The sequence below is a fragment of the Anticarsia gemmatalis genome, chromosome 15 (assembly GCF_050436995.1).
Source record: "Anticarsia gemmatalis isolate Benzon Research Colony breed Stoneville strain chromosome 15, ilAntGemm2 primary, whole genome shotgun sequence".
NCBI lineage: Eukaryota > Metazoa > Arthropoda > Insecta > Lepidoptera > Erebidae > Anticarsia > Anticarsia gemmatalis.
Window position 1 is genome coordinate 6,740,789 of NC_134759.1, and position 24,556 is coordinate 6,765,344.

At 35.1% G+C, this 24,556-nt stretch overlaps 1 protein-coding gene across 4 annotated transcripts in view; it reads left to right on the plus strand.

Moving 5' to 3' along the window:
* Crag (DENN domain-containing protein Crag) overlaps window positions 1-24,556 on the plus strand; it is a 27,191-nt gene continuing 2,635 nt past the window's right edge. Inside the window, exons 1-32 of one of the 4 annotated variants that reach the window (XM_076123733.1) lie at window positions 1-202; window positions 391-542; window positions 6,151-6,315; window positions 9,389-9,628; window positions 10,760-10,847; window positions 13,100-13,259; window positions 13,546-13,737; window positions 13,960-14,061; window positions 14,186-14,358; window positions 14,630-14,721; window positions 14,909-15,030; window positions 15,148-15,250; window positions 15,332-15,420; window positions 15,509-15,673; window positions 16,026-16,242; window positions 16,566-16,746; window positions 17,056-17,242; window positions 17,511-17,677; window positions 17,955-18,079; window positions 18,211-18,330; window positions 18,550-18,690; window positions 18,812-18,915; window positions 19,033-19,147; window positions 19,237-19,351; window positions 19,635-19,829; window positions 20,898-20,984; window positions 21,635-21,712; window positions 22,268-22,485; window positions 22,737-22,861; window positions 23,123-23,305; window positions 23,546-23,633; window positions 23,719-23,901. In XM_076123733.1, the coding sequence (XP_075979848.1) occupies window positions 416-542; window positions 6,151-6,315; window positions 9,389-9,628; window positions 10,760-10,847; window positions 13,100-13,259; window positions 13,546-13,737; window positions 13,960-14,061; window positions 14,186-14,358; window positions 14,630-14,721; window positions 14,909-15,030; window positions 15,148-15,250; window positions 15,332-15,420; window positions 15,509-15,673; window positions 16,026-16,242; window positions 16,566-16,746; window positions 17,056-17,242; window positions 17,511-17,677; window positions 17,955-18,079; window positions 18,211-18,330; window positions 18,550-18,690; window positions 18,812-18,915; window positions 19,033-19,147; window positions 19,237-19,351; window positions 19,635-19,829; window positions 20,898-20,984; window positions 21,635-21,712; window positions 22,268-22,485; window positions 22,737-22,861; window positions 23,123-23,305; window positions 23,546-23,633; window positions 23,719-23,901 (4,447 nt within the window). In that variant the 5' untranslated portion in view covers window positions 1-202; window positions 391-415. The remainder of the gene's footprint in view (window positions 203-390; window positions 543-6,150; window positions 6,316-9,388; window positions 9,629-10,759; window positions 10,848-13,099; window positions 13,260-13,545; window positions 13,738-13,959; window positions 14,062-14,185; window positions 14,359-14,629; window positions 14,722-14,908; window positions 15,031-15,147; window positions 15,251-15,331; window positions 15,421-15,508; window positions 15,674-16,025; window positions 16,243-16,565; window positions 16,747-17,055; window positions 17,243-17,510; window positions 17,678-17,954; window positions 18,080-18,210; window positions 18,331-18,549; window positions 18,691-18,811; window positions 18,916-19,032; window positions 19,148-19,236; window positions 19,352-19,634; window positions 19,830-20,897; window positions 20,985-21,634; window positions 21,713-22,267; window positions 22,486-22,736; window positions 22,862-23,122; window positions 23,306-23,545; window positions 23,634-23,718; window positions 23,902-24,556) is intronic. The other 3 variants (XM_076123734.1, XM_076123735.1, XM_076123736.1) reach the window with 3 other exon arrangements.

The following is a 24,556-nucleotide window of genomic DNA, read 5'->3' on the forward strand; positions in this document are numbered from 1 at the left end:
AAAGTTGTCTATGGCTGGTTGTTGTCGGACAAAATGACGTTTTGCAAAAGTCTCAATAAAAACGATTAATTTTTCGAGTGCACCCTGTGTTAGGATAACAAGTGATTACAAATGGAAACGCAATAAATACATATTTTAAATTATCTACGTAAAATCATGTACGACGCGTTAATGCTCAATTTATTAACTGTAGCAATAAACTGTAAGTTCACTTCAAGGGTTTCAATGCTTATTTTTTTATTTTGAATTTACATATCAGTGTGTTATATAAATTACTTTCTTTACGTTGTTATATCGTACGGAGTGTTATGTTTATTAACCTTAAAAGTTCAGACTATATTTATTTTTGTTGTAATGCTGACATTGGTTTGACCACGAGTTTTACCGTAGGTACTCGTACGTAAATTTGTAAAACATGGATGAGCGGAGAGTGGCCGACTACTTTGTGATCGCGGGGTTACCAGAGAAACCGGAATTACTTGATGACTCGGATTCTGGACACCTAAAGGGGTACAGCACAAAACCTCCCATCACTGACATAGGTAAGTTTTCAATTTGTTTTTATCATTTAGACTGTATCTATCACTGATTACTCAGAATTACTAAAAAGGTATTAACAATATCTACACACCAATTACTAAAATGTTATACCTTCTACCTTGTATTTTTTAAAGATATTTCAATAACAATGATCTTCACTAGGTTTGTATGATAACAACAATAATAGACCTTTATTTGTTTTAATAATTTAATGACAAGACAGGCATGCAATGTGTAACTGGCAACCTACACTTACACATTCTGTTCATTTTTATTAATAAGAACTATTGCTCAGCCACTCAATGATGTCATTCAACAACAAACAAATTGTTATACCTACATAAAAATATTATGCATCAAACTTTCCATATCAAAATGTTGTGAACGAATTAAAGTAAATACAGTTGATAACATTAAATAAATAAAACTATATTGACAGATAACATGATTCTATAACATTCCTTCATAGATTTTAGCACATTGTTGTGAATTTTCCCTAAACAGAATAAAGGCAGGTAAGGAAGTAATTAATAATAGAAATAGCATACATTGTTGGTGTAATTGATTCTCTAGGTCATTGCCATATTACTATTGTGATCATGTATCTTGTACATTATGTATCAGAGATCATGCTAATCATATAGCATAGACATGTCTATTAAATGCTGATTACTAAGTACCTACTTGATGTGTTATTTATAATGTTGAATGAGTAGTATGATAATCTTGTGAGACTAAGTACTCATTGAACAATGCTAGGGGGTCTATTCAGCTATAATCCAATTCATTCATAGTAACAATATTAGAGACAACTTTGAGAATGAGTAATTTTACTAACCCCTTAAAAGTATTTTAACTTATTAATGGGATTTTGACATTTTATATTTTTATTTATCACTTGTCACTTCATCTCTTGAAGAGACTACCCTACATTTATCCAGAAGAAAACAAATATTCTGCCAAACTTTATATCATTCGCTGCCATTCACAAAATAATTAATTTGGTATTCATTGACTCATCTGCATTTTTATTAAAAAAAAGCCTATTATAAGGCTATTAAATTCTTAATGGATTGTTGAATGTTCATATTATTTTTATCTATAAACCACAAACTGAATCAGATGTAGAGTATTTTATCAATTCCTGTATGATTTATTCTTAGATCTGTGGTTGGTGTATCAAGTTTCTGTAATAGACACCTACTCAAGAACCAAGCCAAGTTGTATACTGATTGAGTAATAATTGATAAATATGTATACATTTTGTTCTGATTTATTTACCTACTAAAGCCTATAGATTTACTCATACTAATCCTACTTACACTGCTTCTATTGGGTGTAGCAGAATGTGGTAGACTGTTAAAGGATTACATTGTTTAGTCTGTGGTAGTTGGATACTAGGTGATATTCATTGAGCAATATTATTGAAGGACTAGATTCGGCGAAGACCTAATTTCTGCATTTGGTAGAATTTGGTTCATTTTGTTGAATTTATTATGAAAGTTTTACCACAGTTGGTATATTATAATATAACATAAAATAGCTTGACCTGTATGTCAAGATGTATGGATGTGAAGAAGGAAGCAATGGAAGTATAATAATATATAAGAATCACACCAATTGGTGTGCTGTGTACTCAGCCTACCCCTATAGGAATCTTTTTCCTATAGGGGTAGTTGTTTTATGTATGAGTCTGTAAAAAATGAAAATATTAATATTTATTGTTCCATATTTTATGCTTTGTCATTTATATATTGTTATGATTTAATGGTATAAGTTTCAATATAAGTCACAACATGTTTCAATATAAGTTATAAACAAACATATTTTAAATCAATGTTTGTAGTAGCTTTACTTTATAGCAGTGTAATTTAGTACTATGGTAATTTGTAGTTATAGTTTCTATGTTTGGTCAAAATTGGCTTAGTAGTTTAGTAGGGTCTTTAATGGTCACAATTAAGTTACAACTTCTATACAAGGAAACTTGGCTATCAATTGACCAGGATATTAAAATCGGTATATTGCATTGATAATATAAATATCACTTGTGATATTCCACAGAAAATATGTATTGACCCTAATTTTACCCCAAAAATCTATCAAGAGATCTCAATTTGTACCAAATGGTTTATAAAATCTGAAATATAAATGTCCTGCAAACCATAAATATAACAGGTGTATTGGTAATTGCGGCATATTTATTATACAAGTTAATTCAATATTTTAAACTGAATCACCTTGACCAATTTGACTTTATAAATACTTGTTTATGACTAACAAGCAGTATTTACAATAATCCAAGTAGTTATGTGTCCTTGGTTGTATGGTAAAGACCACCCATGATTTGCATTGTATAATAACTATTATACATAATTTTATGTAGATTTTACACCCTTGTAATAGAACAAGCTTTCTTACCCTCTTATTCATAAAAATATATGAAGTTATGAAAGGCTTATAAAATGTTTTGTATCTTTCACTCCTCAGTAAAATGAAAAAGAGAAAACATATTATAGTAGCTTTTTAACTAAAACAGGTTTATAGTGTGTTTATGAATAAAAGGGTTAGAATCACAGGCCTCTAATGTTAACATGATGATGATTTCTTTAATAAATGCATGGTTCAATTGAAGCAGACAAGCCAAATGGAGTTTTAACAACCAATTGTTTAAGATATATCAACCAATTATGTGATTATATTGTTAAAATAGCTCTCCTATTGCTGGCTTTGTAAGAATATCGCTACTTTACAACATGTTTCGTATTATTTTAAACGATAAACCGAGTTTAATAACATTCTTAAGCATTATGATGAAGCTGTATGCTGTGAAAGTCAAGTACTAAGTTCAAAACATCTTTGATCTAACGTTTAATGAGCAAAACTGGTTTTCTCTATAATGCCTGCATCTAGGACGCTCCCTTATCTAGTAACTGGACATTAACTTGATTTATTTTATGTCGGACATAGTGATTACTATGCGACGCGCGTTTATTAATCCCTGAGTACTTATTTTTGTTTACGTATTTATTACGCTGTGCCGTAATTAGAGGCGAAGTCTCGTTTAGAATAGTTAAACGGGATTCTTGATATTTGATACCCAGGAACTAGACTATCAGAAGAGAAACCTTATTATTAACCGATTTAGAAGTCGCCATTTTACAAATTAATTAAGTGATCCTATAATCCCATACTTAAGTAAAATACCTTTGCTATACAGTAGTTAAAGAGCAATAGAAGCAAAAGGTGGCTAAATAGTTAGAAATCTGAAGTGTCAATAATTCTTTAGCCATGTTACTTTTTTATGATCAATTAATCACACAAATATCAATCGTGTGATTCATTCTCACTACATAAACTCGCACGTTATCGACGCGATATTACTTTGTTATGTAATCCTCGTAATATTGCTCACATGGAAGTCAGGTGTGCCTTTATCATATTTATAAACAACTACTGCGTTTCTCTATACTCGCTTAGTTTATTAAAAAGCTCTTTGAATTCCAATAGGAGCCTTCCGATTGGTTTAATGGGATGTCGAATTCGAACCCTGTTTTAGTTATTAACAGGGACTAATTTAGTCTCTGCAGATTCAAAGGTGGATGGACATTTTCCTTATTTATATTTAATTACAGTGCGCTTCTGATTGCGTCAATATTATTAACGGCATTCCTGGTTATGCTATAGAATCAAAATCTAATAAATAATTCTGATCAAATCGAATTAGTAGTAACGTAGTTTTCAGTTGACCTCAGTTTGGACTATTCATCCGTATCTTATAGCACGTTTACAACAAACAATTTTTCGGGAGCTCTCATAAAATTGCGTATCTATATGATAGCTATGGAATCAGTAAGATAACTTAGTTTACCGTCTATCGTTGGTACTTTATTGAGCTAAACTTAGAAGATCGTACGTCCATCGTCCAACTTCTTAGTCCAAGGTCAAAACTTAATAACGAGGCGTGTTTGCTTCGTGTTCTTATCGGAATTTTCTCAGGTAGACCCTATAATTATGTTGCCTTGAGCTTGAATATGTACCCGTAGAAAAAGCTACCGATTTTGTTACAATTATTTAAGACGCGGCTCTATCGCGTTTGTACCTATTTGAAGGTGAAATACCTTTTTACGGTTCTTGCTTTACGTACTTTAAATACTAACTACAAAAAGGCGAGTTCACTCGCCAAAGATTAGGAACATTTTACGGACGATTTTAGTTTAATGTAGATGTAGAGTTAGCAAGTAACAACACAACTATTTGAGTATTGTCTCGTACATCTTCTATGATAGTCACAATAAAAATGAGTAGCAAATTGCTAGTGCAAAAAAATTACAGAAAAACAAACCAGACAATTTAATTTCTTAGCTCTATGACTTTTGATCTTTATTGTGTTGTGTATGTACGAATAAATGTAAGAAGAACTTTGAAAAGATCCTAACACAGCATTGTTGGATATGTTCAATAAAAAAGGCGATAATATGCATTGAGAGATCTACAATGTGTTCATATCCTTGACACGTCTTGATGAGTTAACAAAGGGCTCCACATATTAACCTCCAGTGAGCACTTATTGACACCATTGATGTATCGGATGCAGCAGGGTTCATTGCCACTTAACTTCAGATACTCGGGTCAACAAAGCAGCATTGTCTGCCTGACGTAATACGCCGTACGCATTCTTTTGAATATGAATTGTTAATTAGTCTGCCCGTCATAGATAATGTATGTTTACATTACAAGTACTAGTCCGCTTTTGTTTAACATAGAAGGCTTAATGACGCCTATTAATAGGGCAAAGTGTTCGTCGTGGAATATACCTAGTGATTACTTTAAAAACTACGCAAATACAATTACTTTTTTACATTGTTTATAACAATGTAAAAAAGTAATTAAAAGAGGTTAATATAAACCATATTGCAGATAAAAAAGAGTAAAGTTTTATCCTAGGCCACTGACAGTCCCTTAATTAAAAGTCTGACCTTGTTACTTTTACTATATATTATCGCAAAATATAAACATTTAGGTATGCGGTAATCTGATTTACTACAGTCGTAGTTACCGTTTCCAAGATTACATCGAAACAAAAACTCACAAAATTAATTAAAGTCGAAATAATAAAATATTGCAAATGCCAGCATTAAAATTAATATACGAGTGAGGAAGACTGCCGAAATGCTTTAAATAGCCTAGAATTATTTATGTACTCACCAATAACGTAATAATATAATCACGAACAAACGAAGGCCAGTTTACAGGAAGTGAGTTGGAAATGTTGCGTAAAAAATAAATAAACAAAGAAAGAAGGCAACCACGGTCAGGATCAGGCTGTCTATTATGCAAAGACTATAACAATCAGCCATTGTGTTTCTGATCTAATCGAAAAACACTTAATTTCTGCTGTCAAGCAATTTCATGGCTGCGGTTTTATGGCTACGTTGATCCTTTTCGAGAGTGTAATATAAAGCTAACAAGGCATTTCCGCGTTAAGAGTGGGAGTGTACTGTCTATAAAATATTTAGGGAATCTACCCTGAAATAGTAATAAATTGTAGAAGTTTGCTCTTTATCTCAAGTAAGACAAAGTTACATACATAATGATATCAATTTGTTACAGGTGTAATATTTCCTGGCCTCGGCGAAACAGTACCGAATGGTTACGAGCTGCTAGAATTAACCCCAAGTGGTTTACCGGCGGACTTGAACCATGGGTCAGTGCGATCACCAGAATGTTTCCTCTGCATACGTCGGGGCAGGGACCGGGCTCCACTCGTCGACATTGGTAAGTACATGACCAACATCGCCCAATCAATTGACCAACGCGTTGATCAATGTGTAGAGAAAATGTTCTGCAATAATGTGTCCCCGTTTGTGAGTTATTGAAGTTTATCGATTAATATTGCTGTGTGGTAACGCGCATCGGCCAATTCCTGCATGCAATGTTGTTCATAAAACTATAAACGTAGTTATTCTAGTACCAGTATATCCTACTATTAACCTTGGTACATATGTCGCCACTTAGAACTAAAAACTATAATCACTATGCTAATCAATAGCATGTAAACAAACTTTAAATTCAGATATGCAAGTTTTCTTGCGTTCTTTTCCTTAACCGTTGTAAAGAGTGATAAGATTAATTAGTATTGCATAATGGAGAATGTTACTAGGTATGCCAAATCGCTTGAAATTTTGACTCAGTAAAGCCTGTACATGTACATGAAAACTAGTTTTTGTTTTAGTCAAAAATACCAAGTAGTTTTGATTTTACAAGCATTCAAATTTTCAAAAAATATCGAGTCCCGCTAACAGCGTGACGTCATAGTACACCATGCCGCGCGGGCCGTGTCCCGCTTAATATCAAGTCCTTAGCCGTAGATGTAATAGCTTATGCAGTATTTTGTTGTGTTTTCGTCTGCTTATTACATTTAAAGTGTAATAATAGTAAATATTATTAAAAAAGACTATGTGAGCCAGACTTAGCGTAATGTACAATGACGTCACACCGACTCGCGCGGTTACAATTTGTTTTACTTATAAATCGGAAACTAATTGACGTATCAAAGTAATTCTTTCACTAGTATTTTTTATTTTTAACAGAGAATATGGAGAGCTAATAATCCAAATTTGTTAACATTCTCCATTATTTAAAGTCAAAGGCCTTAGATCTGAACTTGAGAGCAGAGTCAATTGGGTTTTCTCTAATACAACTGATTGTATCAACTATCCATTGGAAATCGTGTAAAACTAAAATGATTTACACTTGGTGTTGCGCTTCCTACTAATTCGTAATAAATTATTCATGAGCGGAAACGGTAACCCGATAACAGTCAAATTAAGCGACTCTGTAAATAGGATTAGCGGGGAATACAAAACATCAATTTTAAAACCTCTGTGCACTAAATACTAAGTAGGTCTCTGTCAGGATAGATCATAATATGCGTTGCAGCCTGTTGGATTCTTATGAGACTCGTATAATAATATTTTTGTCCTTCATTCTAAACTATGTACGTGAAGCTATCTATTAATAAAGATTTTATATCAATCGATCAATTGTGAAAAGCAAACACACGTGTAATAGGCCTTTTGGTACAAAAGATAAGAAAAAGTTTGTAAAGAGAATTACGTCGCCTAAATTGGTCTAGACAGAGAGAGACTTCTTTTTACTAACAATCTTGTGGTTTACGAAAATCTTGTCAAAGTTCGTACCAACGTTAGTTTGCTTGTAATAATTACTGCATTAACTAAACCCAGTATACGCTCCAATTGTAACATTTCCTAATTAATGAATCGTGTCAAATGTTCAAATGACCACGTCACGAGCTCACTAATGGCAGTTTTGTATTTACTTCAATGAAAATATCGGTCTGTAACCGGTTTGAAACTTTATTGAGAATGTCAATTCCTCGTTAAAACCGTTTTGGGTCTTTGAACCTAATTGTAAACAACATTATCGCATGCCTGAAACCTATTGTTGAATTAGGCCTCTTTTGCAATCAATGAACGATCAACGTGAATTAAAGTAAATGGACGTGAGGATTGCTACACACATTTATTCGGTTCGGCATTAAAACGGAAAATGTGTAGATGAACCCGATCGGCACAAACCTAACAAGTAAGTCGAGTCGTGTTGTTAGATAAATATTGCCGAATATGTGTGAGGCAAGCACTATCTGATGTGCCTACTGTTAACGAATACAAGAAAATAAATCAGTTCAGTTGTACTAAAAGAGGTCGGTGATCGAATGTACTCGTACTTACTGATACATTATCCGTGGTAATACGTTCGAATTGGGTTAATACTATGGGGCACGTCATAACATATAACTGATAACGATAACTCCTAACTATGCAGATCTGATAAGAGCCCCCTTACACTGAATTTTTTGTTATCGCGCTACATTCGGTTCAATGTAACTAACCGTTTTTTGCAACGATATCAACAACAATGCTATTTTTTGCTACGCTTTTGTGAATATATTTCACGATGTATATTCTATCTTAACTTTTTAGGACAATGTACTATAAAAAGTAGAGAGAATTATCCTTGAAGAAATAATTGCTCTTCAAATATTTAAGAATACATCAAAGTAAAATACAAACATAGAACTATTATACGTCGTTATTTATTTATACTCTTTCTACCAACAAGGGCAGACAGTTCAGTGGATTTATTACTATCAAAATACCACAAATTATTAAAAAGCGGGGCACTAAAATAATTCTTATATTGTGTTCAATTAATTAGGTATTATTTAGGTAAGCCTTCCATGGGTTTTATTTTATAGAAGCAATTGCTAAAATCCTGTTATAGGTAGACTAGTTCTGAATTATAAACATTTTCTTACGTTGAAATCATCGCGAGTATTGCAAGTCAGTGACCTCAATTAAATGATTGACCTTAAACCTAGACTTTTCTTATCGGTGTCGATTAGCAAGGTTAAATGGCAAGCGGGGGAAAGCCGTTATTCATACTATTGTAGATTAGATCCTAACCCCGATATGAAAGGGAAAACTAATGAGACAAATAGCTCTAGTCATCGATAGATTGATGACCCGAAAGATCATGGAATTACGCATCAAAATGAAATTTCCCACGTGCAATTGCAAAGTTTTGATGACTTAACACAAACAAATTGCTGCTAAAAACAAATAATTTAAAACCAATGAAGTGGTTCCCGTAAGTCAAGATCGTGGATTCCAATTCAACTCTTTGCCCTACTACACTACTCTGTTGCAGTAATGTTAACCAAATCTGACATGTAAAGTTTAATACGTTGTGGTCAACAAACTCCTTTACACTTGCACCATTTGGAAAATCAGTCGTCTACAAAATATCATTTGTTACAATTTCACAGGAGTCATGTACGACGGCAAAGAGCGTCTCATGGCTGATGCCGAGATGGTCCTCGTCACAGTCGGTGGTCGCCTCGCAAACGTCAACAATTCCACAGCCAAGACCTTCATAACGTACCGGCGAGCGCATTCGGGGGCTCCTTGCAATGCGCTGGTGGTCGTCGATGTGTGCGTCATCGTTACTAACAAAGGAGAATGCCCGCCACACGCTTTCTGTATGATACCTAAGAATTTGAATAAAGGTAAGAATTTTATTGCTAGTTAGCCTGACAGAAGACGGGCAATAAAAACTTGATATATTCGTTTCCGCTTACATAACTAATAAACAATATGCGTCACGAGTTCACGACCTCTTAATAAGAGAGATCGTGAAGCCATCTGTAGTATTTTTCTTAAATAAGATGACAATTTAACTAGATAGTGAATCAGGCTTTAAGGACGCGAGCAAACCTCTAATTCTGAACGCAGCTTAGGGTGATGACGTGCACTCGTTTCATTACAGATGCATGAATATTTTTTAGGCTTTAAACAATTCAACAAGAGACCTTTGTTCTCCAAACATGTATGTGAATAAATGCCTCTTTATTAAGATAAAAAATACGTCTTTGCGATTTCACACCTCATGGAAAAACTAGTGCAAATTGGATAGTTTTCAGGTTAAATCAGTACTTACAGCTAGTTCTAGGCGAATCAAATTAACGTGCTTAAAATAGAGAAACTCTACTATTAAGAATTCATAAAGTTTTATGCGTATGGATAAATTATTTTTCGATGTCATGTTATTGAGTAGTTCTACTTGTACTTTGATCTTCAGAACCTAAGTGAAATTATGTATTTTTTCCCATCAAATCAAGTTTCGAGATATGCATCTAGCATTAGCATTCATAATATTGATGCTATCAGTATCTTAACCGCAATCGAAGTGTCCTAAGCCTGTTGCACTATCTGATCAGCCAACGATAACGCTCTTTGGCGAGTTTAATCTATGCGCCGGATATCGGTTTGTAGTATTTAAAGTTAAAAGACCTGTACTTATGAGAAAACTAATGACCAGTAGCCTCCTATAGCAGCAGACAAGAGTGGCTTGCTTCAGAATATATTCAGTGGTTTATCTAGATATAAATAAAAAACTAACTTGCAAGTAAGAAGACGAGTTCGGATCAAGAATTTATTGCTTTCACACAAAATCTTGGGCGAATACGAAACCATTATTTTATGAAATTATGTACCAATCTGGTGTCCTCCTGGATTACCTAATGTTTTAAGATTATGCGAACCGCCCCGATAAACGCTGATTTATCTAAAAAAAGAGCTGTGAGACGAAGTGCAGTTAATCTTATGAACATTTAAACCACTGTACGTTTTCTTTCCAGGTCTAATGGGCAGCAATGTGTTTCTCTGTTACAAAAAGTCAATGAACCGTCCGCCACTAATTGCCTACAAGCCCGAGGTCCTATTCAGGTATGATAAATACGTTCACACTATCATTAACTGTTCAAACACAATATCTTAATGACTGGCTGGATAGAAGAAATCATTAACGTGTTGATGGTTGAGATTCTGACCTAGTAGTAGGTAGGTATTTACGGACCATCAAAGGTGTATTGTTATTTTGATATTGTGTATATTTTTATGCTATGCCCTTAGGCCATAGTTATTTTTTTGGACATCGCACGTGTGTACTTTTGATCGATGGACATTTAAAAGGTTATTACTATATAATACGTTTTAGTACAGAATAAAAAAGTTTAAACACATTTGATTATCGGATTTAAGGTCGCATAAATTAAAACAGTTTATTTCAAGTTAACTACGGCTTGAAATCCAGTTATCTATAACCTGTAAGAAAACCTCGATATAATATATTTTCGCCAGCGACGTAATCGTGTTTTTGCGTCCATGATGCATATTCCAGCATAAAAAGCAAGGCCAAAAATCAGTACCAAAAAATGTTCTAAAAACTAGTTTGATCCATTTTTCTTCTAATTTAACCGAGATACTATTCTAAATCAAAGAATTTGGAACATTATAATTGACTCTAATTATATGTTTCACGATTTATTGTAGTAATTAACGAGCCTGTGTTACAGTTTTTTTATCTGTTGAAATTAGTCATGCATTGATTATATGAAAAGAATTTAGGAATCTAACGGTGCGTTCCGAAAAAACCTCAAGTACTAATGAATAAACACTAGGTATAGCAACTATTTGCAATGTTTTAAAACAAGATATTAAGACCTAACTGTCATTTGCCGATGAGGTCATTGACATCGTGACTGCAATGAAATTGTATAAACTTTAGTAACCTTTGTTATAAATATAAAAACGTCTGAGTTAAGATGTTCTTGATGATAACTTAACCGTTTATGATTTCTTTACAATTTAGTAATCTTAATATTATTTGTATATGTTGTTTCTTCTCGCTTTTATCATAACTATCTCAATGACATCTATCGAGGTTTAACTAATACTGCAATATTTTGTACGTCACTGCCGAGTTTTTAAAAACTTTAGCTTATAGTCTTAGGTCCAATAGAAAGCTGAATTTTTCTAAATAACTAAGACAATATTTAAGTCCTCAATCAGCACTCGGCCTGTTATATCCCTCCCGAGAGGAAACCTAACTCAGCAGCGAGAGTTATAACATTTAATTCTAACAAACAATCTTAATCTTGCGAATTAATCGAAACATCGCGAATAAAATACAAACAAATAAATACTACTTCTTCAAAGACCTAAAAATACACTGACAAATCACACGAACACACAATATGATTTAACACCAACAGTCTACTTACACGTTCATACTAATAGCAAACGACTGAATGACATAAGCAGATGTTATCAGAAGTCTGTGTTAAAGATCACGATGTCCTCGGATTATTATTTATTTTGGACCACTATTTTCGAATGTATTTGTCGATATATAATATTGAGTTATATTTAAGTATTGATTAAGTTTCTTATGCGGCTGGAATATAATAAAATAGAAATGAGATAAATTAATTTATTCCGCCTCTATCTTATTACTGGTCTGGCTTATAGTCTCCACCCGCAATGAAAGGACACCAGAATATAAGCCTGAGACATTTGACTGGGTCTTATCTCTCTTAATTTTTCTACGACACTGGCCAAATGTGGGTTGGGATGTTTGCTTTCCTTCAAAAACTTACTATGATATGAACATGTCTGCTTATGTACCGAAATCCAGCATGTTAATAACCTTATTGAGATTGCAACTTTGTATTAACGTAAATAAAATCTTATCGCGCGTCTCAAATATTTGTACTGACTGGTTAATCTTGAGCAAATGATAAATTGTGTAAACTAGTTGTCTGGGAATTGAGTGTGCAAAGTTTCAATTGCATAACCTTGTAAAAAGTACACTCTGTATTAAAAGTATATGCTCTTAAAAAATGTATCAGCAACGAAACTTTAGCTTATTGTGTAAATACCTACTAGCCATATCTATCATCTTATCCAGTTTTATATCAAAAAACTAACCAAAAAACAAGAATTTAAAAGGTTAAGGATATAATTCTATATTTAGACTAGATAACATACATATTAAATCACGCCTTCTTCACATATGGGTAGGCAGAGACCAGAGCCTTGGTACGATCTTTATAAACTTTCCTTGCTTCATTCACACCCATACATGTCATAGTATAGAACATATAGTTTAAAATAATGACAAATGTTTTTCATTACAGGTATCCAATGACAGAGCGACGAAATCTTCTATTTCCTACATCAGTGCCCCTGTTCTGTTTACCTATGGGTGCGACCCTAGAACTTTGGCCTAACAACGCGGCGACACCTAAACCAGTGTTCTCTACATTCGTGCTCACTGTTGCTGACGCTACTTATAAGGTAATTAAACAAAACTATGTAATTAAATGTAAAAAAATGCATTAAAATATATTAAATCTATTCTATCATCAACTGCAGTCCTAAGTCCTAATCATAAGAATGTTACCTCTTTGTGTTGTGAAAGTTTCGGAAAAAATCTTCATCCCTCCATTAGCAAAGCTGAAAATATATAAAAAATATATCAAATCATAAAACATTTAGTTATTAATTTATCTAACTCTAATTTTCCATAAGGCTTCCTTCAAATCTATACATGTATTTATCGTTAATATTTTTTTAATTTCAGGTATACGGTTCAGCAGTAACGTTCTACGAAAGTTACCCGCACTCAAAACTAACGGAATATCAGATGGAACTGCTCGGGTGGCGAGACGGTGTGTCTCAGAGCACGCACTCCGTGCACGCGATCAAATGCATCTGTTTACTGTCCCGGTGGCCCTTCAGTGATACCTTTGAAAAGTGGCTATTGTATATATTGGTAAGTAAAATTGACAACAAATATAACATCTATAGTTTAACATAGATAGTATTGGTACAATATGAGATTTTCCACTTCGAATCTAGTAAAGTAGTAGAGTGTGAATCATATATCACACAAGTCCACGAGATCTTGATTGAATTTGAGGTTAGATAGGTGCTTTCAAATCCATATTTCTAGGCAAAAATGCACATGTCTCATTGTGTTGTTATTGTGTTTCAGGAAATGTCATGGAGTCAAGAACCCTTAAATATTCCGGTAGAAAGGTATATCACACATTTAATAGAAGAGGTACCTTTTCCAGAACCGAGAATATTATTACAAGTAAGAACCAATTTAATTACCCTTAGGGACACTGAATTAACCATGAATTTCACATTATTCCGTAAAACCGTCAGTCTAAAATACTATATAAATACTATATATGAGATTCTTTACATTCTTTCAGCTTTCACCAACAAATCAACACGACCGCGTGATACTAACGCGTCGTGACGATCAGCCGTTAGTTCGAAGTGGGGCCAGTTTTAGACAACTCCTACTCAACTTGGGACCCGACAACTGTCTGCTAGTTCTAGCGCTTGCCATCACTGAACAGAAAATACTTATACACTCGCTCAGGTAACAAGATTATTAACTATGTTATAGATTTAGAAAAAGTTTAAATTGTGGCAAGTCTTATCAATATCATTTCTTATAACCTTTTAATCTAATACAATCTTTCGTCGTACAAGTCGTTTAATCCAAAGAAATAAATATATCTTGCTAAAATAATCTCAAGCATTAATAGCTTTTTTTGTATCATCCTAGGACCAACAAAACAGAGTATACCTAATATGATTGAATATGAAGGGGATCTTTAAGTTAACTTGTTCGTTTTTTTCGTTTTCAGACCTGATACGTTAACAGCTGTCTCAGAGGCAGTGTCGACTCTGCTGTTCCCGTTCAAATGGCAGTGTCCATACATACCACTGTGTCCATTAGGTAAGAAAACAGTTTGAATTATTCCCAACTGTTTGGGCGAAATAAAAGTGCCCTAATAGTCCTAAAACGATATTTCTTCTAGCACTGTTTCTTGATTGTTTGGAATATCAAAGCACATTTACAGGGATCAATAGAATATTTGTTTCTTAAAAATTTCATTGATACAATGGTATTTTAATGTTTGCAGGTTTAGCGGAAGTATTACACGCTCCGCTGCCGTACCTTATCGGTGTGGACTCGAGGTTCTTCGACCTGTACGAACCTCCGCCAGATGTCACGTGCGTCGATCTAGATACCAATAATATTACGGTAAGAATTCACTTTTAAATACATACTAGAAGTCTAAAATAACACATTGAAGTTACACAAATGCGGTCCTTTCATATTTAAGTCCCTTAATAATACATTGATGGTTATGTTTTTTAGATATGTGAATCACAACAGCATATATCTCTAAAACTGTTACCGAAACGGCAAGCAAGAACATTACGGCATACATTAGAAGTTTTATACGGAAATATTAGACCAGGTAAGGTTTATAGAAATAATAATTTCTCACAAAAACTGCCGTTTACTCAATGAAATTACATTTTCTTTTTCTACATTTTAGCATCACCTGTACATCAAGCGAGTGAAAGTAAATACAACGGAGAACCCACCACAAGTTTAGATAGAGATTTTCAGAAAAGGAAAAATGAGGTACATATGATACTTATTTTGCTCTCAAAGAATATCGGAAGAAAAATTCAAGCTACTCTATACCATGGATTTTTTGTTTCTGTTACAGCACGCACTTGAACTGAAAATCCAAGAAGCCTTTCTAAAGTTTATGGCGGTCACATTACAAGGATACAGAGATTATCTCATACCTATAACAAGGGCACCAACTGTGGGTACAACGGATCCCCATGCTTTGTTCCATATGGATGCTTTCTTGAAATCTCGGGATAAGGTAAGCAATTAAATGTTTATTTTTTGTAACATTTCTGCTGATATACGACTGCTTTTTAGTTTATCAAGTCTCAGTAAGAGTAACATGCAAAATTACGAGCATGGCTGCTAACTGTATCTTAATCGACGATGTCGCTTTCGAAAAATATCTTCAGAAGTTAATTTACAGCTCTGTCTATTACTGGCTTTTGACTGCGCGGTTTGTTTTTTTTAGAAAAAGTAGCATATGCCCAGGATATAATCTTTTTGTCACCCTGCTAAATTGAATCGTAATTGTCTCAGTCATTTTGAGGTAAACCAGAATAAACAAACAATCACACTTTCAAATTAATAAATGAATTTGTAATTTTCAGACGCAACAACGCTTCTTCGGCCTAATGATGCGTACGCAAATGTTCACGCGTTTCATTGAGGAGCGTTCGTTCGTGTACGAACCCGACCAGGGACTCACGTTCTTTGACGAGTGCATAGAGAAAGTAGCCGCTGGTGATGATCAGCTGTTAGGCATGGACACTAGCAATTCTTCAGAGAGGACCGCGTTTGTACTACCGCCGGACCCGCCAGATGCTGGTAAGAAATGTTTCATTATAATGTGTCTCTCCAGAAAAAAACTAATAATACTGAAAATAATCAGCTTGTCATAATCATGTTGAAGAACAATTGTACTTGCCGGACTAGGCCCGTTAGGAGCTTGGAACTCTCAATGTTGTAGTTGGGTTGACTACTGTTTTATATGTTATTATGTCGTGAAACTACACACGCAATTAATTCTGTTAATTCTTTAACGCTTCTGGCTTATATTACGTGATGGGACATTTAATTGTTAAAGTTATTTCGTACAAAAATAGTGGGGTAAACATAAATAGTGATGTAATTGTTTATTTCGTTTCCAGAAGCAACATATACATACGACCTTTTCGAGTTAGATGAGAACTTGATGTCGTGTTGTGGCGGACGGGCGCGTGCTGCCGCATTGCATGCTCTACCTCCGGCCGCGCTACACTCCGCTGAATCACTGAACGACGCGGAACCTATGGCGAGAAGAACTAAACACGAAATTGCTGCTGCTCAGAGGTAATATTCTTCTACTGTCAAATCATGCCCTTCAAAATATGAAATTTCCTGGACAATTAAAATGAAATTCGTTATTGATACTTGTTAAAATATCAACATACATTTTTGAGAATCATAGGTTTGTAAGACTGTGCCCTAGAAACGTATTTATTACTTGAACCTACCTTGAAATTCCCGAGATACCGTAAGCAAACTTATTTTATAGTAATAGAGTTGTAATTTCATCACCTGAATCTAAAAATACATGCAACAATTACATTATATCAAAAATATTGTATGTGGTAAATTAATATTTTCTTTTTATTTCAGATTGGCCCGCAAAGCAAGTCTGTCAGCGGAAGCGTGGGCGAAGTGTCTGCTAGGCGCTTGCTATTCCCTGTACTTCTTATCACTACCTTGCCGCATGATGTTAAATCGTGGTAAAGAACACGCAACGCTTAGAGCAGCGTTTGAATTACTGGAGCGAGCTACTAAGCTCAAAGTTCCTTGTGATGAGGTAAGGAGACCAGCATACTTTACTAATTATTCTATAACCACTTGAAATAGCGAGAAGCTCTGGGATACAAAAATACTTAATCTTCCAGATAACGATCCGATTCGTGATCGTATATGGTACACCGAATGCAAAACTTTGAATATGAACGTGCTATTTTTTATTCTGATATAATTCCTAATGGGTATACTAAAACCATAATAATATACAACATTACCTCACATCGTTTAGCGATTATCTGTTTTTTTTTATATTACGCTGTCTTTTACAGGTGTGTTACCGAGTCATGATGCAACTTTGCGGTAACCACTCTCTACCAGTATTAGCTGTACAACTGCTGTTCTTGATGAAGCGAGCCGGACTACAACCTAACGCGCTTACTTACGGATATTATAACCGCTGCGTGTTAGAAGCCACGTGGCCTACAGATATGCCCAGGTAACATTTCAACCGTACTCAATAATCGTCACATTATTTATAAGAGACTAAATTATTAGTCATTACATAAAGAAAAATTCATGAGGGTGAATTTATTGCACCAAGACTAAATGCACTAAAAGAACTGTAAACAAAAAGTAATAACTTTCGTGGAAATTTTTTCTTCGCGCTGTGTTTAGTTACCTCCCCATGTCTCATAGAAACGCAGCCTAAGGAGTAATTAATAGCCTTTATAGCAAATATGGTTAAAACATTACTTACTATTATTGTTATACAGCGGAGCGCAACTCCTATGGAACAAGCTACGTATCGCAGTAGTGGGCGCTGCGTTATTCCGTAAAGCGGGAGCGCAACGAGCGAGCCGAGCTGCGGGTGCCACACTCAATTCCATTTCAGCTGGCAGTAAGTGTTTCCCTAACTTAAATTTATTGACCCCAACAGATAACAATAAACAACCAAAAATACTACAGGCTACTACGACTACAACTTGCGACTAACGTTTTGCAGTTTTCTAATTATGTGTTATTTTGCAGGTAGCAGCACGTTACCTAGAGTACGATCTGCAGCCGCAGTTGGCGAAGGTTCAGAGTTAGCGAGCTTAGCTGGCATGGCCGCGTGCGAGCCTGCCCATAGTAGGACCAGTCTCGATTCAGGTAAACACACATGTCTACTCTAACATATTTCGTCAATGCACTATAATATAATATTGGCAGTTTTCCTTTACTGGGGCTCGTGAATTCATTTATTTTTTGTAGCGTTTGTTCTTATCAAAACAATGTGTACTAAGTTTTTTCCAAAAGGTTTTTGCCTATCAACGGCGTCTTTGTTAAAATTGTTTTGTATAACTTGTAAATATATAATAACTTTTACAGGCAGTTGTCGTACGGCGGAAGCTCGTCGCGGTGCGTTCGACGCGCTCGTACGTCGCGGACACATCGTACGAACTAACTCACACTCGCACGCGCATACATCTGCGCATGCTATATCCGCTACCGCTGGTATACTTATCTCAGGTAACATATAACAACCCATTCTTCTTGACGTATATTTTTTTAACTAATTATAAATTACGTTACAAAAAATGCGTTAGGTATGTGAATAAAGTATATTAATAGTATTACTTTGTTACATCAGGTGTACCATCAAATCCAGATTTAAGTCAATCGACCAGACCTAGAAGTAATTCGCTAGGCAACGAAGAACCAAGTGCTCCTATTACAATACCAGAAAAAATACAGGTAAAAAAAAATCATAACAATTTTACATACACTTATCAAAAATATAGCAATGTGTTCCACAAAGTAGGTTTCCTAATACCTTTTTGTTGTAATGATATGAATGTTGTTTATTTCCAGCCAATACATTTAAGTCCAGACAGTCCTTCGGATCTTAGAATATTGACGCGATCAGAGAGCTTCGCGGGAGATGCGCAAATAGTCCAAAATATTCAGAGGCTAGCACTTTCGAACGGTATTTATTAATTAATTATTTTATTCTCTTTTAATTTTTTCATCTTTTTGATAAATAATAACAAATATTCACATGTATTTTACTTTTAGCGGGAACGCCAACATCTAAGTCTCGGTGTTCGAGAGCGCTAAGTTTCCCTGAAGAAGCCGAAGCAGAAGAGACGAATACAGAACAACAAGATGCTAATAAAGCTTCACCACTTAAGTACGTACAAAATAATAGTTCTTGTATTATTGTTTGAACGAATGATATTGGAATTTTAGTTTTTGTGTTCTAACCCATATCAAATCATACACAATATTGTAGAAAATTACAATCATAGTCTGTGCTACTGCTATGGATAAGTATATTTTAGACCTTACACACTTCGGGATCAAAGAAAGAAAATGCAGGCATACTTAGGACACTTCACTTAGCCCTTATTGCATCTACTATATTCTATTAGGTTGGAGTCTTTTCAAGAACATTCCCTAATCTCTTTATACAGAGTATCAGCAAGAACGCCAGTACTAAGCGACGATCCTCTCGGCGCGTTAAGTCAACCGGAGCCGTGTGAAGTGCCGGCCCCCCGCGCGGCGCCCGACGACGAGCCTGTTCTACCTAAACACGAGCTCAGCGTCAGTCCCAAGCTGTTCCACCGACGTAGCAACAGCTTCCAAGACGAACCGCCGGATCACACAGGGTATACACCTTCCTGGAATATCGATACTATGCTTGTCCTTTATTCGCTGTCAGAGTAGATGTATTGTTGATACTTTTTGTTGAACGATTTTGCTAGACAATAGATGTAAAAATGTTTGATTGAATCTTGCCTAGCGCTGTCCATGTAATAGGGGGCACTTATTACCATATTCGATTTAGGTTAAATTGGGAAAGACCATTAGTATTTTGCCCGACCCGGAAATTGAGACCGAGACTAATAAGCGGTCGCATATCCTACCGTCCAAACCACAAAGGCAGGTTGTTCAGCAAAAAGTAACAATACAATGTAGAATAATGTAGTCTAAGTAGCAAGTAAGTAATTAAATCACAGATTGAGATATAAACAGGTATCACAAGAGTATAATATTATTAGCTTGCCTTCATACGAAGCCGCCAAGCTAGGATCCCGGCATGAGGCACTTTATGCTTCAGTGTACATTCAACTTTATACCAGATAAATGAAATAGTCGTATGTATTGCATGCACGATAGTTTGACAGAATTCCTGCACGACCCTTGTAAGTCCTTCACCAATCGTGTGTGCAATCCCCCCTACCGATTTCCACCCCAGTTGACGATACGTTCACACGACGAACAGTTATGGTAGAACTATACGAAAGTGATAGGCATACATGTGACTTTGAATAGCATTTAGCAGAGATAACTCCATTCTCTACCAGTTTCAATAAACTATCTTCAGATATAGCTGGACTTGGTTACTAGACATCCTCGTTATTGAGTAAATAACAAAACAATATGCAAAAATAATAAATCATACAATTTCTTCTAATTCGCGATTATTGAAACTGGCCGTAAGTCACTCACAACATTAATTTTAGAATGGCATTAAGTCCGCCTTTATACAGCTGCTCTGTATAATAAGTTTTAAATAAATAAATATTTGTAACACTCAAATAAAAAAAAATACTGTTCATAAAGAGTCCGTGCACCGTGTGAACGTACGCTTACAATGCGCCCGCTAACGTTCTTGTATCGCTAGAGCTGCGCCCCGTTGAAACAAGATAACCTCGATAGTTTCCTATGCACAGGAAACTGCACAGAAGTGAGACGGCGCCCGCAGGCACTGTGTCCTCCAGCCTCGTCAGTCTCGGCAACACGCTCAAGATCAGCTTCGGGTAAGACGATCAACTAGATTGAGTTTTAGATGTCCTTGTCTTAAAAAAATCATAAAAGTTCTAGTAATTTTTACAGTTCTTGTCTAGTCTCGCACAAGTCTTGGTGCACACTAAACATATTAAAAATCAAAATTTACATCACATAATTTGTTTATAGAGACCTTACAATTAACATTACGATCTCGCCATTAAAGATTTCTTCATGCTGTCGATTTTTCTGTGTGCGAAACTATCCACAGCCTCTGTTGACTGCGTAAAGGCTCTTAAATATTTCAAACGTTAAAGTTGAAAAATTGTGTGTGAATGTCATGTACCTACTTTTCTGTGCACCAAGACGAAACTTTGATGTAAATACTATAGATTTCATAATAACTGTTGTCACTGCTATGTCTTTAGTTCACAAGACATCTTGATCTACAGCATGTTTCATGGTTCTTTTTAGTTTTAGCCTTCAATGTAGGCTCATTTGTATCTTGAAGTACAATCTTTGTACATTCTTTTTACTCAAACAATCAATCTAAAGTAGCTGTATTATCTTCTTCAAGATGTAAATGCTAGCCGTTTTTCTATTGTTTAATAAACTTAGCAAATGTTTATATTTTATTAACCGCACACAACACGCCAGTACGCTAGCCTGTTTGTTTTCTTAGACGCTATTCGCCCGCCAGACTGTCGTTGCGCAAGGAAAACATGAAAATTGGAAAGGCAATGATCGAGAATTACTTCAGGTGAGCAAGCCTAACCCCAAAACCAACCAACAAGAAAAACAATTAAAAATATTAAATTAAACAATGTACTTATAATTCAGATTTTGTGACTCCAAATGTTGCTATTCAGTAGGTTCTCTGTGCTGTTATCGAAGTTCGTTTCAAAATGCCACAGTATTTTTTTTTCTAAAGTAGAATAGATTAGGACAAAAAAATGTTTTTTTTTAACTACCAGCAGTAATTTTGGGCGTGCTCTTAATTCAAATTAAATGAACACATCTCAGTAGTTTCTTCTCCCATATAATTTTATTTTCAAGTTAACATCTTCAATATAATTAACCACCATTTGTATAAAACTGCAGTCAATCAATATTTTTGCATGATTTTTTTTTTCAACGCACTGTTTTGTAAAGAGCATGAATGTTTTTCGTCGTGTACTTAGTTACTATTTAATAAGGATTTATTTGAAACGTTTTCAGTTTTTCCACGCATAATAAGTCTCGCATTTTAAAGCCATCTTATATATCAGTTCATAATTACTATAACTAACGTTACTACTATTTTTCTCTGTTACAGTCCAACGAGTATAGCAGGAAAGAGATCAAATGAGCTTATACAGAGCGGTTTCAACAGTATCAAGTCGGCTGTGGTAAAGAAATTCGATGAAATGAAAGAGGTGATATCGGCAAACTCCACGCCTGTGAAGGGCGCTTTCGGTAACGCTACTAGTGCGTTCAACAGTCTTATGGGAGAGGAGGATTCTACTGATGGATCTTCGGAGATTAATCCAGATGGTTAGTTCAAGGGATAATAAACATACTAGAAATTATACATAAATACATAAAGAAACAATAATGGCACTTGCTAAGACACTTACAAACTTAATTCACATTCATGCATGACCCCCTGTATTCAGTACTACACTCTTCAAATAAGAGATGACAGCAAGCCAAAATAATGCTAATAATAAAAAGATATGAATTTAAAACTAAATATAAAATATGTTATACGTAGTATGTTTTCTTATGTCATTTACTCTTTTTAGAATGGGTAGCAGGAGTTGGATTTAGACGCGCATCGAGTGACGCCGAGCTAGCGTGTTCGATGGAACGCGGTTCTCTTGCTACACTGGTTTCTCATCTGCCTGACAACTTGTACCCAGTGCAAACTGTAAGTATTTCTCTTCTTTGGAAAATCTATATGCCATTTATTGTAACATTGTTAGAATTTTCTTGTCGTGAATTAACTAAGTTGTTGTCGGTGCGTGCACACCGGTATACGCAGTGATATACAAACTTACGTGTGTCAAAAAATAATAATAGATTCTCCAAATACGGACCGAACTAGGTCATTATTTGTGACCGGTTATGAAATATTTTAACGTATAGTAGTAGCTGAAATCCAGTAAGTTAAAACTGTATTCTATTCTAGGACAATTCAAACGCCGAGAACTCATCAGTAACAGTCCGCATGTCATCGTGTTCACAATGTCATCAATGTTTCGCGTTCCTATACGACGAGGATATCATGGCGGGCTGGGCGGCTGATGACTCCAACCTGAATACGCGCTGTATCGCCTGCGGACGACATACTGTACCTTTGTTGTCTGTACAGGTAAATATTCTTATGTACTTACTATACCAATTTGGTCAGTACTTGTATCAATAAAAAGGGTTATATCTTATTGCAATTGTCTCACGCAAAATTTACGTAATATGACATTCATTTCTCATCAGTATATCAGGCAATGGATGCCATATTTTGATAACATTTCAAAATTTGTAATCAATACTAATATAATAGTAAACGGTTTCTAATCATTTTTGTGGTTACTAATTAATATATTTCTTACAGATACTAAGGCCGGAGAAACCAGCAGAAACATTGAGTGTGCCTTATTTAAACCCCTTGGTTTTGCGGAAAGAATTCGAATCTATTTTAGGTATAAAACTTTACTAAACTAAGCTATTTTATCGTATAAGTTTTAATTATCATTTTTTCATTCATCCTTTCCTTTTGTCTTCTAGGTAGAGAAGGTGACACGTGCTTAGCTGATTCAGGTTTCGTTGAATCCCATCCTATTGTATACTGGAATCTGGTATGGTTCCTAGAACGTGCCAACATCGAGAACCACCTGCCTGACCTCTTGTGTCCAGACTTCCAGGCCAAATATCTCAGTACAGATATGTTGGCTGATGCTGAGAAGACAGGTAAGATTTTTTTTTTTTAATTTTTTTTTTTTTTAAAGACAACTCCCGCACTAAGAATTGCTCTTGTGTCGCGGGGACTTTTACAAACATACAAACAACGGACACAAAGCACAACCAGACCCGAAACAATTATTTGTGGAACGCACAAATAATTGTCCCGTGTGGGAATCGAATCCACGACCTCCCGTTGCAGTGGTATCGGCGTGGCGACCTAAACCACTGCGCCACGGAGGCAGTCAAGATAAAGAAAGATATAAAATCCTTCAAAATATTTTGACTTGATTCTGTTTTTTTGTACTCAAGTCGTGCTCTATAGATGCAGATTCTTTAGGTGTATTTGTCTTTTCAGTGAAAACAAGACGTATTTCCCGTTCTCCAGTACATATTTATTTTGAAGTTTCGTTGGAGACAGTAAATAAAGCAAAATAACGCCTCCATCATATTGTTAGTAATCTTAAACATTTAAATAGGTGTTGCAAATTATTGTATACGGACTTGTACATATTTCGTATTTGTTATGTAGATAACAATGTATTTTGCTGTAGTATACTAATAGGCCGACAACTTGGTAGAAACTATTATTTAGATTAATGATTTGTTTATTTCGAAAATAAAGTAGCTGTTTTCGGCGGACAACACTGTAGCTCATGTCTAA